Consider the following 14,120-nt stretch of genomic DNA (forward strand, 5'->3'; position numbering starts at 1 on the left):
GAATTCAACTCTTAGAATTTCAGGAATGGCCATGCTTGCTGAGGAATTCTGGGAGTTAAGTCTACACATTTGGAAATTCCCTGGCTGGGAAGCACAGCTCTACACCTAGACACTATGAACTTAGAGTAACTTTCTGACTGCTTTTTCATATACAAATCCACCTTTATTTTAACCTTACTCTAAGTTGCTACAGTGAGTTCTTCCATATAGAATTGGGTATTTTCTCCTAAATGAGAACTTCCATCTATACAAGAGCCCTCTATGCTCCCAGTTTAATGCTTCTACAAATATTAAAAATGCAGAGAATAAGTGGAATTATTTCCTTTCACAAAGAATCTGATACAAAAGGCAGAGGTTTGGATACCACAGCTGCAGAGTATTTGGGATAATAAACCCAGCATAGGCACGCTCCAATCTTAATTGGTTCTAATTGCAGTATCTCCCACTCATACAGCTACAGACTGGATTTGTTTAGGCTTATTCTCTAGAAACATCTACAATGGTCATATCATTGCCTTTCAGAAGCCAGTTTGTACTTCAATGCCATGTTTAATGCCCACTACATGTGATCAAACAGAACTGCTGATAACCTTCTGGAATGGCCAGCCATCTGGAATCCATACAGCTAGAAAGCAATATTTTAGAAATGCCCTTCTGGTGAACAAGCAAGGTGTTCTATTCTCTCAATCATCTTCCGGCACAAACTCTACTTATTATTCCCCAATAAACAATTGCCTATTTGTAAAGGGTGGCAGCCGTTCCTGCTATCCGTATACATTCCATGTAGTTTTATATCTACTTTGTGACCGAAAATGTTAACACGTACATTTTTATTTCCACTTCAGTTAGACTTTTTTTCTTCCTTGCTTATTATCCATGGAATGACAAGACAAAAAGATATTTCTACATATGAAATCTAGTGCCAAATTCCCCCAAATCACACTCATACTGTGCTATCTGGAACAGTTCCTGCCCAGTTCTATACTCGCAATCAAAGCTAATGAATCTTAGAATTACCGTACAAAAACATGCTGTGCTCAGCTGTTCAGAGTGAGGACAATGCAATAAAGTCTAGTCTTCCTCTGAATTAGTTTTATCTACCATTAGTTACTTTATATTATTTATCTGGCTACATGTCATCCGACATTAACTGTATTCACATGACCCCTGATTTGCTGGCATTACATGGGAAAGAAGAACATTGTTATCAGAGCAGCAAAAGATGGGCTGCAAACAGGTGCAAGATGAACATTGGGATAGGTGATGGTAGAACAATTCAGTCCATTCCAAAACACACTTGAACACTTGGCACAGCTCTCATGCTTATGTTCTTTATGAAGAAAAACAGGGGCTACCAGATGGAATGAAGAAAATAAGTAACATTAATATATATCCTTCCATCAGAACCAAGCTTTGAAAACTCTGTAGTCTTTTGAGCGATGAGTGAGGAAAAAATGAAAATGGCCTTTGTGGAAAATGTGGAAGAGTCTCTAATAGCTGTTAATGCAGGCAGTTGCATTAGAAAGTACAGAAGCAAAAATGTACCTATAATTTATTGGGAGAAGCACTGAGACAATATGGCAAGTGCCTGTTCAGTTTCTCTAGAAGATAAAAACCCTTTGGTTCTGCCAAAGCTATTTCATTCAGTCAAGAGAGACAGCAAGGATCTTTCAAATATTTAAGTAGTACAGAAATATCTCCAGCAGCCCATCCAGATTTGGGATGATTTCTCTCTGCTCTGCAATAATCTTCAGTTGCAAAGCTTCCATGGAAGCAGCTGTTCTATGGCTTCCCTCTCTACACTTACAGTTCTCTGGGTTTCTCTGGAACGTTCAGGAATGTGGGGAAAAGTACTTAGGATTCAGGGACATGTCCTTCTGATTGGCTAGGGAAGTTGGTTATCCAAACAGAGGGTTGGTGGATGAATTGCTGCTCCTGAGAGTCTGCAGTTATAGAAGTAGAAAGGAAGGAAGGAAAGGCTGGATAATGTTTTGAGTGGCCTTTAGCCAATCAAAGCCAATATAATCTTCCAAAACCAGCCCTGTAGCTGCCTTATCTCTAGTCCTGAGCCATTGACAGCAATTCCTCTACATAGGGACAAACATCCTGAGTAAGGGCAAAAGAGGGGTGATCTCTATGGGTGGTCCTCAAGATCAGCTGGATCAGTAGTCACTTGTATGATTTCAGGAGCTGAGGCAACAGAAGTGATCCAAAAATAATGAAAGCACTAAAGCGGAAGGAAGTGGATCTATGGCTATTACTGAAGGCAGCTGAGCTTTAGGCAAGCAGCTATTATTCTTTACGTCTTGAAGGATATGGACCTCTAATATCAAGCTCCACTTTTATGTTCTTGCAGTTTCTCAGTATCATCACTGGGGTGTTTACACAGAAGCTGAAATGCAGGGGACCCTCTCAGGACTCAGAATCCTGCCCATGGCATCCAAGGTTGCTGTCATACCTGTCCCCTCTACAGTACATGACAAGGCATCATCACATATCTGCTGAAGGGGTGCCATCTCTAAAGAGTAAGCTTTGCAGCATCTCCCTAGTGCCACATGGTGCTTGTGAGAAGAAAAGTAGTAGGTGTTGTCATCTGCAGAGAAGAATGATACCATGATACTAAAGTGGGTCAAAGAGTACTTTGACAGTGGGGAGACACTGCCCTCTCTGAGGGCTAGAAGACACAATGTGAATGACTGCCAAGTCTAATTTATTCACAAACCAGAATATCTGTGGAAGAAGAGTTGTGAGGATGTTTGTACCACATTGATGACTATGTAATCGCCCCCCCCCACTACTGAAAATGAAATGAACAAGAAATAGAAGTAAAAAGAAAAGAAAGAAGACAAACAATCTGCTTTTAAAAAAAAAATAGAAGACTTTCCTCACAGTGTTACTTCTACTGTGTTTGAAGTCAAACTGAGGAAATTATGGTTGAAAGCAGATACTTGTGTGTAGAGGTCCACCAAAAACGTCATGGAACGTTCCAGATGCAGATGCAACCCCAAATATATTATACACAGATCTTAGGAAATAACTAATTGAGGTAGAGAAACTGTTTTATATTTTACCCTTTTGAAATTACAACAGATTTACTCTCTGATTCAAACTGATTGAGAAAACATGGAATGGAAAGGTTTCAGAAAAAAAGAACCTATGAGATTTGGAATCAGTCCTAAGTGTTACAGACTCATGGAAAGTGCTGAATATCCACAGCTGTAATATGTCTGCCCACATGTTCATTTATATGTATTTCCATATGACAAATACTTTAATATGTGAAGTATAAAGTAACTTGCATGTAATAAATAAAAGCTAACCCTAATTTTTATTTTCTTATTTATGATATTTCTTTTGTTTCCCAAGAGCTAATTTCTTCCAGTGTTATCCTCATGTTAGTATTAGGTCTGGATGAGAAATGCATAGTTGACTCTCACCCAGAGAACTTTATGACTTACCTGGAGTTTCAATCAAAGTCCCTTCAACTTTCTAATCACTATACGTCACTGGCTTTGTCGTTTTGAAAAAGAAATCCATATTTAATGTTTTCCTTCCTATTCCCTTTTCAGAGTAACAGGTCTTAGAAAACAAACAAGTCCAGACCTGCCTATCAGCCCTTTTTAATTTTAATTTTCAATAATACCACCCATCCGAACATAATGACTCTGGATGGCTAACAACCATTAAAAACACAATTTCACCACCATAACACAATAAATATACTGTAAATCAGCAGCCAAGGTAAAAAAGACCACCACAACCATCAACACAACCATCCCATGGGCTCTGCTATGCGTCCTGACCCCCATGCCCAGTGACAGAACCAAGTCTTCAGTTTATCAGGGCTGGAGCTAATCTGATCTCTGGGAGGATGATGTTCCAAAGGGCGGGTGCCACAACCAAAAATACTCCCTGAGTCCTGCATGATGGCGCTTTTTAACAGAAGGTACCCATAGCATGTCTCTCCTACTGGATCTGATGGGATGGGTAGACACAGTCAGGGAGAGGCTGTTCCTCAGACAACCTGGCTCCATGCCACAAAGGACTTCACAGGTAGTCCTTGCTTAACGATGCTAATTGGGACTGGAAACTTTGTCATTAAGTGATAGAGTTGTAAGTTGAAAAACCACATGACTGCACTGCTTAGCAACAGCAGTTCTGACAGTGTTGGTTGCTGTCATTAAGTGAGGCCCTTACGTGACTGTGACTTGCAACTTTTTGCCAGCTTCCCTGTTGACTTTCCTTGTCGGAAGCTCACAGAGAAGGTCACAAATCGCAATCTTGTGACTGTGGGGACACTGTGACAGCCATAAGTTCGAGGACGGGTCATAACTATCATTTGTTCAGCAGCGTCATAGGTTCAAATGGTTGCTGAACAACTGGTTGTTAAATGAGGACCACCTGTATAGGTAACTGCCAGCACCTTGAATTGAACAGCAAAGATCACTGGCAGCCAATGCAACTTGTGGAGCAGAGGTGTAATATGTGCTGGTTGAGGAGTGCACATAACTGCCCATGCTACTGCATTTTGAACCAGCTGCAGCTTCTGGATGCTCTTCAAGGGCAGCCCCATGTAAAGTGCATTACAGTAGTCTATTTGGGAAGTGACTAAGGCATTAGAATCTCTCAGCCCAGAAATGGGTGCAACTTGTTAATATATTGTTTTCTACTACAGATTAAGGTTACTATGGTAACTAATCATTTTGGCCGGGTGAAGAGGTTGAATTTAATTGTCCCCTTTTCACGTGTTAATGGTTGCATTGCCTAAGGGAGGAACTTGCCTGAACTTGTTTTAGTTTCAGTTTCCCTTCTGTGTAGGCTTGCAGAGAATAAGCAGCTGAGAGAAATCTCTCCTCTCAGCAAACAGCCTTTAAATATGTTTTGCTTTCTGTAAATAAAATTATTTTTATAGAAATGCCTGGTGTGTGACTTTTCTGATCTCTCATGGGCCAAATGCTTTCTAGCACTCTGCCAACACAACTGATGCACAATATAAAGTTGTGTGAAAGCCCTCCCAGCCACAGTTGCCACCTGTTCCTTAAACAGGAGCCATGAGTCCAGGAGGACTCCAAAACCGCACACCAGTCTTCTCTGGGGTAGTGCAGCCCCATGCAGAACCAAATATGGAGAATCCCCAGAACCTGAAGGCCCTAGCACCAGAGGCACTCAGTCTTGCTAGAGTTGAGCTGAAGCCTGTTCTTCTTCATCCAAGCCCCCACAGCATCCAGACATTAAGACAGAACCTCCATGGCATCCCTTGGGTGGCCGTAGATGGAGATATAAAGCTGGGTATCCTCAGTCAGATGAGCTCAGCTAGTGGCTTCATATAGATGTTAAACAGGATGTTGAACACTGTAGCACCCCACAAAGCAGGACCTGTGGGCTTCATCTCTCTCCTCACTTCAGCACCTAAGGAAGGAAGACCAGCAAAGCACAGTGTTCCCCCTCCCAACTCTTGAAGCCAATCCAGAAGGATACTGTGATGGATGGAATCAAAGGCTCCTGAGAGGTCAAAAAGAACTGGGACGGACACCCCACCTCATCCCACTCCCACCAGAGGCCATCCACAAGTGCAATCAATGTCGCTTTGGTCCCATGTCCAGGCCTAAATCCTGACTGAAAAGGGTCCAGATAGTCTGCCTCCTTCAGCATCTTGAACAACCACTTTCTTTTTCAAGTTGAAAAAAACATGAGGAATGTGACAGAAGCTGCATGAAGAAAACAGACACGGCATGAAACTGGTCATGCACTTTTTCCATGTATTTTAGAAATCAAATGTATTCTGAGATAATGATTTCCACAAATCTTTCTGTAAAATAAACTGATTTTTTCCAACTTTCCTTTTAAATCAATTGATTTTCCATTTCCAAATCACATTTATTTATTTATTTATTAGAATTACATCCTGCTTTTCCTTCAGCAGCTCAAGATAGCATACACAGCATTCTGTCCTCCAATTTTTCCTCACAACAGCCCTATAAGGTAGGCTGGGCTGAGAAGTGGGTTTCAGGCCCAAAGCCACCAGTGACTTTCCACAACTGTGGGTTGACTTGAACCTGGGGGTCCCCCGTGGCATCCTCGATTTTAATCTTAACCACTACATCACAATATCTCTGTTTAAATAAAATATTTCCCTCCTGCAATCCACTTTTAAAACATGGATTTTCTCCAACCTTCCTTTAATAGCCATTATTTCCCCCTCCCCATCCACCTTTAAAAATCAACAGATTCCCCTTTAATTCACCTATTAAATAAACTGATTTTCCTGTACCCTTCTTTAAAATCTGTTGATTTCTCCCACCAATTGTTAAATCAGCTTCTAAGAATACCAATTTAAGTCTTTCAGTGACAAAAGATAACATGTAGTAGAGTAATGCGTATATTTGTTTGTTTTTTGATCCATTCAATCATGTCCGATTCTCAGAGACTGCTTGGACAAGTCCCTACAGTTTTCTTGGCAAGGTTTTTCTGAAGTGGTTTGTCATTGCCTTTTTCCTAGGGCTGAGAGAGAGGGACTGGCCCAAGGTCACCCAGCCGGCTTTCATGCCTAAGGCGGGACTAGAACTCTCAGTCTCCTGGTTTCTAGCCCAGCTCCTTAGGCATGAAAGCCGGCTGGGTTTCTAGCCCAGCTCCTACACCAAACTGGTGCGCTGTCTCTCTGTCTCTGTCTCTCACACTCTATCTATCTATCTATCTATCTATCTATCTATCTATCTATCTATCTATCTATCTATCTATTTGTCTGTGTGTATGTGTGTGTGTGTGTGTGTGTGTGTGTGTTTGTATGTGGAGAAAGAGATTGAGAGAGAGTGTAACTTTCTAGACTTCTGGTCTAATGGCTGCTTAAGCAGCTGCCTTCTTTTATCTCATTCCAACTCTGGAGGACATTACTTGCATTGGTAGCTTAATGGTGGGTGATTTATGTCTGGATTCTTACACTTTGCTTTGACAAGTGAGATAGAATGATATTTTAACAACTAAGGTGAGATATGCCTCATAGAATCAAGAAGATGGCTCTCTCATAGCCATCTTGAATGGAAAGCCCCACTTCCACTCAAAAGGGCATCTGGAGCTCAGAAATGCTGGAAAAATGTTTGGATTCCATCTTGATCTCCATCTCAGTCAATAACTCTACCTTACTTTATGCAGAGTCAACACTGACTGAAAGAAGCTAAGTCTTTCCTAAATACCAAAATGCAAACCAGAAGGGGGATAATGAAAGCTCTTTTAGGAAAGCATCACAGAGTTCAGCTGTCACAATACAGAAAAATCCTTTCTCTACTGTCCATTTGCCCCAGCTGAACAAAGGCAAGTGGGCAGCATACCTTATTGGTACCTTGTGGCGATATTACCCTTTGTTCGTTTCTGCACAATCTGAACCCAAAGGAAATCCTATCACAGGGCCATGTAACAGCCATATCAGTAGTAGCTCCCAGTACACATTGACAGCAACACAGTCAATGTCAGACAGCCCAGGTCATGGTGATACACAATCCACTGGAAGACCTTCAATACAAGAACCACCAAAATGAATGAGAGTTGAACAGCAGCATCATAATGGGTGGTGCACCCAGTAAATATTCATGAGTTGCCGGGGCTTCTTTCTGAAATAATTCCCAACATGACTTGGTTAAGGGGAAAGGAACCCCATAAATGCCATCCTGCTGCTCTACAAGATTTTTGTTAAGCTGAAAACCTTCATGGGTTTCCACATCTACTCTAAAGGGATTCTCTGGTAGTAAAAACTTTATCAATTGATGGATTTGCTCTTACCTTTGCCTCCATGGGTTTTAGGTGAGCCAAGTCTCTCTTCTAACATACAAATGACTATTTTGTCTACTTGTACCTAAGACTCAAGACTTCACTCCATATAACATTCTCTACACCAGTGTTTCTCATGTGGCTGGAGAATTCTGGGAGTTGAAGTCCAGCCATCCTAAAGTTGCCACAGTTGAGGAACACTGCTGTACACCATGCTACATTTCTCATGTTGCACAAGCTATAGCGGTTCTCCATTCCCAAGTACAAATTATTGTTTGTGTCCAAGATGCCAGGTCATTATTTCCCCACTGTATTATGGGCAACTCCAGCTCATGCTGTACCATCATCACATACTTTTTCTTAGAACCAGATGTGAGAGGTTAGCAATGCAGTATAACAAATAATGAATTTTTCAGCCAAGTAATAAATACAAAAATCCTAAACCATTTTAGTGGGGATGGAATAAATAAAAATAAAATAAAATTCCAGACAGGAAACAATGCTCCTATCACCCCACTGCATTAAAAATGATTGCTCACATGTCCAGACTTTTGAGAAAGAACAACGTAATGCATTAAAGAACAGGCATGCATCGCATGGGAAGATTTCTTCATCAGGCCAGCCATTTGTGAGACTATCAATAAACATCAAGTTCAGAGCCAGCATCTCACTTGTTGCCCTGATTTAATTTATGGTAGATTCATTATAATGATTATGTATTCATTTCATGTTGCTTTAAACTAATATTTCATATCATTTAGAAATAGCTCAGTCTCACATGATCCACATAGCAACTCTGCTCTTACAAAAATCTGTCTGTTTCTCTTACCTGACATTCAACCTTATTCCTTTTAATTATTTGATGGAAATTATAAGCTCAGCCATGAGCAACGTCTGCCTAGCCTGTTTTGTATTCCACCCTGAAATTAATTTTCACAGTATGAATAGAATATTTACCTAAATTATTTCTTTCTGGGTCTTTTCATGGTACAAGCTTTTGCGCCTAAAAGCAATAAAAAACCACTTCGTTACTTACTAGGAACTCCAGATACCAGCCGTAAAGGGCGCAGTACTCGGAAAGCCCGAAGTGCTTTAACATCAAATCCAGCCCCTTTGCCTCCTAGTGAATTTACCCCATCTGCTTTGGTTGCTTGTTCTAAAATTGCACTAAAAAGCCTGTGGTAAGGGAGAGGAATGAGAGAAAAAAAGGGAAAGAAATGATTAGTATACAGTATGGAGAAAGAAGCAGTCAAGCTGCTTTACATATTGTAGAAGATCCTACCCAAGGGAGATCAAATACAACAAATATTTGTATTTCGTTATGATAATGTAACTGATGGGTGCAACTAACTACAATGCCTATAACATGCTCTTCTTTACCTCTTTCCCATTTCAAACATGATTTGGCTTACAAAATGTAAAAATGATGATTGTAATCAAAATGCACATACTGTATGCCCTGTTAGAAACACTTTTTTTAATCTGTTCAATCGTGTCCAATTCTTGGAGACTGCCTGGAAAAGTCCCTGCAGTTTTCTTGGCAATGTTTTTTGGAAGTGGTTTGCCATTGCCTCCTTCTTAGGGCTCAGAGAGCGACTGGCCCAAGGCCACCCAGCTGGCTTTCATGCCTAAGGTGGGACTAGAACTCACGGTCTCCCGGTTTCTAGCCTGGTGCCTTAACTACTATACCAAACTGGCTCTCTAGCAAGATATTGGTTAATGGCAATAACATGATTTCCAGACATGTTTTGCAGTTTCTAAAAAGGCCTAGAGATTTGGAAGAATCAGTGCCAAATTTAACAGAATCTTCCTAATCTTACAAATGTATTAATAAATGCACATACTTTTGGCTGCAAACCTGCAGCCTCTCTATACTGTAAGGAATGTATGGGAAAAGAAGAAAAAAGTAACAGTTTTCAATGTTACAGCTATAAAGCCAGTGACATGCACTCCAGGAATGTACAGAGAGAAGAAAAAAATGGATTTACACATACAAGAGAAAGCCAGGTGTATCTGGGATACTACAGTCCCTGAAAATCATGGCCATGAAATAAAGGATTCAGAGATTCATCAGCTCTCAGAAAAATCAAGAGTACTTATATTTCTATATTTTCCTGATGAAGGAAAAATGTATGTCATTAAGCCCAGATTTTTGAACAGACTACTAATACCCTTTCTTCTGGAGAAGGTCTATCTATATGGTCACTAAGAGTTGACAGCAACTTGCTGGTATGTATGTATGTATGTATGTATGTATGTATGTATGTATGTATAAATAAATAAATAAATAAATAAATGAATGACTTGGATTTTCATAACTATAACCTTAAAGTGTGTAAGTTGAAGTAACTTCTCTGTGATTTGTCTCAGAAATTGATTTTGTGATGATGTCTGGTTTGCTCTGAAAATCAAAACTTGGTTGCACTTTTCATTCTAATGAAGTAAATTCACATATATAGAACTGTCACCAAATTTTTATTTTAGTCATTTAATATGAAATTATAAGTCAATTTGTGGGTTCCTTCTCATAGTGAGAACTGAAATTTATGGTGAAGAGGTTGTCAAAAATGCCATCTTCAATAAGACTAGTAAAATTCCTCAAGGGGGCTTTGGACCTTCTTTCTTACATGAAATATCTGCAGAAGTGGCCCAAGCCTGATGTTCCTATAGTGAACAGACAAAATGGAAATTCAGTCAAATTACATCTTCCAATATATAGATTAGGAGCTATTACTTTCTACTCTGATATCAACAGATTCACAAAGCTCCATTCTATATTACTGCTAGGTATCAAGAGTGATATTGGAAATCTCTTATATTTTGTCTAAAAGTAATTGGGAGGTGTTTAGCTAGGAAACAAATTTGAATTAGAGTGCCTGGGTTCAGAGAAGGGAGGTTAACTTTCATCCTGGCATTAGTCATTGTGGAGAGGCTGGAAACAGATCCACATTTTGGGGAGATTTCTTCCCTTAATGGTTATTGACATAGAAGGCATGGGAAATGGCCTTGAAGGACAGGAGGAAGAGCTGCTACAAAGTCAATGGTCGGGTAAGTGAGGCTTGAGCTAGGGCCAAGAAACTAATTTGAGAAAATGACTCAGACGAGCCCCTCCCTAGTTCTCCCAAAGATAAACGGGGGGGGGGGGGGAAGCACATACAGACTTGCACTATTCTGTTAATATAGTGGTTAGAATAAAAGTAGTCCTGACCTATATGGCATTGGTTTCTTAGTCTACTCTACTTTGTAACAATGGCTGACAATGACCTATTTCAAAGATGGCAATAAAAGGACAAAGTGTTGGACAAAACTTTCCCAGAACCAAAACAGAGATGTGATATTCTACTACTGGAGATGTTTTAAACAAAGAAAAATATATTATGGAAATCTATCTACTAATATCATATCTATCTATCTATCTATCTATCTATCTATCTATCTATCTATCTATTTATCTGCTAGCTAGATAGCTAGATAGCTAGATAGCTATCTGATTTATATAGCCACCCATCTTGGTGACTCTTGGTGGGTTACAATAAAAAAAATTATAAAATAGCAATATAAAAAGGCCATCAACAATTAAAACGATAATATATGATTTAAAAAGGCAAGGAGAAAACATAAGATCTTACAGACAATGGAGCCATCTCATTAACTCACCATTCCCCTGAGACGCCCAAGCCTGATGACACAACCAAGTCTTGAGGGACTTACAGGGATGAGGCCAACCTCACCTTGGGGGAGATGATGCTCCACAGATGTATCAACTCCAAATATGTTTACCTTTAATTATGATGATATGTGTGGGATTCTGATGCTGCATTCTGAATGCACCTCTGCATCTGAAATACTTCAAATACTAAATATCTATATGACAGATATATTTTAAAAGCATACAATCTCTTCCAAAAGGCAAGGGCCGGGCTGGGGGGCAGGAAGAAGCACTATCTTATCTATGTATTCTTCATAGTAATATAATATTTAATTTTCAAATATCTGTAGTATTTTCTTTAAAGAAAACACCACCCATGGTTCCCCAAAGATTTGAAATAGATATAGATACTTACCCTACTACCACAATTATAAAATCTAGTAAATTCCAGCCATTGCGGAGGTAAGCGTTAGGATGAAAGAGAAGTCCATATGCTATTACTTTTAAAAATGCTTCCACTGTAAAAATTATGAGAAAGAGATATTCCACTCGTTCCTGCAGAGAAAAGAGAAAGAAAACATGGAACATGGTGGTTAACTTTGGAAAATGACAGGCACATTATGTCATGAGGAGAAAAAAGGGACCATACTTCCAACTTAAAACAATTGTCTTCTTCACAGGATGGTCACATCATCTGGGGTTGTTTCCTAATGTTCCTTCCAAGCCCAAGTCAAATAATTTATACATAACCATGTATTCTGCAGGATTTTAGCTATCTGGAACATGGCAATATTTCCCAACCCAATGCCTTCCATACGTATTTGACTTCAACTCCTATAACCATGGAGATAGTTACATATAAGTCAATATACAGTTATTTTAATTTGGTTACTTTTGAAATTTAAATTTCCACAGTCAAGCAAAAGCATCATATACATATCAGGATCAAAATTCATGAAATAATATTCTGGAAATCTACTTTGAGGGAGAAATAAGGAGGGAGAAATAATTTACGAGCACACTGATAAACTGTTTCCTGGAATTCTTTACTTTCTATTTCCATACTTCCATTCCAAGTAGAACTGTATACTGTTGAATTATTTAGAGTTCTAAGTTTGTCATTGCAACTACTGACAAAAAAAAAAAAAAGGTTACTTTTTTTGGGGAGAAGGCAGTTGCTGATAGGAGTTATTGAGAAGTGTTGTGAAAAAGTGCAAAAGAAAACTTCATGATTAGAGTTATTCAAAAGGAAGGTAGGCATATCACTGCTATGGTCAGCTCCCAGCATTCTTTACTTCTGATCACACATTTTAGAAAAACTTCAGTTTCAGTTTATCGACATCTGGAATACTATAGTGCCCTTGGATTATAGTAATGGTGCAGTTTAATAGTTTGGAAAATACGTATTTAACCAGTTATTTGATCCTTGAAATTCACGGGTTTTTTTTTCCTTCCTAGCATCTTCCGGCAGGTGCAGGGTCATGCTGCTAAGATAAATTTTAGGTTTGAATTAGATCTTAATTATTTGTTTTTGAAGGCTAATTTGAGTATCTTGATAACCTTTAAACCTAATACAAATCACAATGTGAGAAATTGACATGAACACACATACATACACACACACACAACTGGGCTAGTGTGACATTGTGGTGAAGGGACTGGATGAGGAGCGGGGAGACCCAGGTTCAAGTCTTCCCATAGATACTGAAGCCTACTGGCTGACTTGGGCCAGTCACTCTCTCTCAGCTCTAGACTGGCAAGGCAAAAAACATCTATCTACCAACTCACACTGGGCTAGTGTGGTAGATTATGGTTCACAGCCTTCAGTGAAGAGGCCTTCATCATGCAGATGAAGATTCAGGATCATCATCATTGTTGTCATCATCATCCTACCACATTATCTTTCTCTCTCTATCACACACACAGACCCAGACACACACACTCATACAGACACAGAGAGAATGGCTCCTATTTCCTAATGCTGCTGCTTCTGCAATGTGCTTTCGCCTTGGGCGCAAAATGATTTCCAAGTGAAATCAGGTTAATGGGTGACTAAGATGCTATAAACTCCTTTATCAGTCAGGAAATGGAAAAAAACTCCCAGTTACCAGGAGATAGCCCCAAACTTGAATGAAAGCAAAGCCACGTACTAGCGAGACTGTTTGATTACATAATGCCATATCTATGACTTTTGCTTGCTGAGTCTACCTTAGTGCTCAAGTTAAGGCTAGAAAAATCTGGATGGCCATCAAATGGCTGTAACCTGTTAGAGATTTTGTATTGCTTTGCTGCCTTTAGCAGTCATTTGAGTTTTTGAAGCTACAATACAATTGCCCTATTCGAATATTCACATGGGACAATGACAAGTGATCAGTTGCTTCTGCTGACTGCCAGCCAGCAAGCCAGGACAGGATCCTGGAAACAGGGCAGCTTCCTCTTTGGGTGTGTGGGGACAGGAACATTCCCTCAAAATCAGCACTGCCATGGCAATTTTAGGATACCTGGTCATCTTATTTCAGAAAAAACAAAGAAGCCTTGGCAGAAATTTATAACATTAAGAATCAAACCTGGGTCTTTGCTGATAGCAGCAATGCAGATGTTTTCAAAGATCTCTGCTGTAGTCACTGAAGAAGGTGCCACTTAGATATGCTTTTAATTCTTTAGGCTTTAACTCCTTGGGGAGAAGTAGGACAGCTGCTTACAAGAGAAC

At 39.7% G+C, this 14,120-nt stretch overlaps 1 protein-coding gene across 1 annotated transcript in view; it reads right to left on the reverse strand.

The window, feature by feature from the left end:
* CACNA1C (calcium voltage-gated channel subunit alpha1 C) overlaps nucleotides 1-14,120 on the reverse strand; it is a 506,884-nt gene that overhangs the window by 204,448 nt on the left and 288,316 nt on the right. The window contains exons 4-5 of the mRNA XM_063309210.1: nucleotides 11,826-11,965; nucleotides 8,798-8,937 (exon numbers count right to left, since the gene is read on the reverse strand). Of these exons, the coding sequence (XP_063165280.1) occupies nucleotides 8,798-8,937; nucleotides 11,826-11,965 (280 nt within the window). The remainder of the gene's footprint in view (nucleotides 1-8,797; nucleotides 8,938-11,825; nucleotides 11,966-14,120) is intronic.

This window comes from Candoia aspera, chromosome 7, assembly GCF_035149785.1.
Source record: "Candoia aspera isolate rCanAsp1 chromosome 7, rCanAsp1.hap2, whole genome shotgun sequence".
Lineage (NCBI taxonomy): Eukaryota > Metazoa > Chordata > Lepidosauria > Squamata > Boidae > Candoia > Candoia aspera.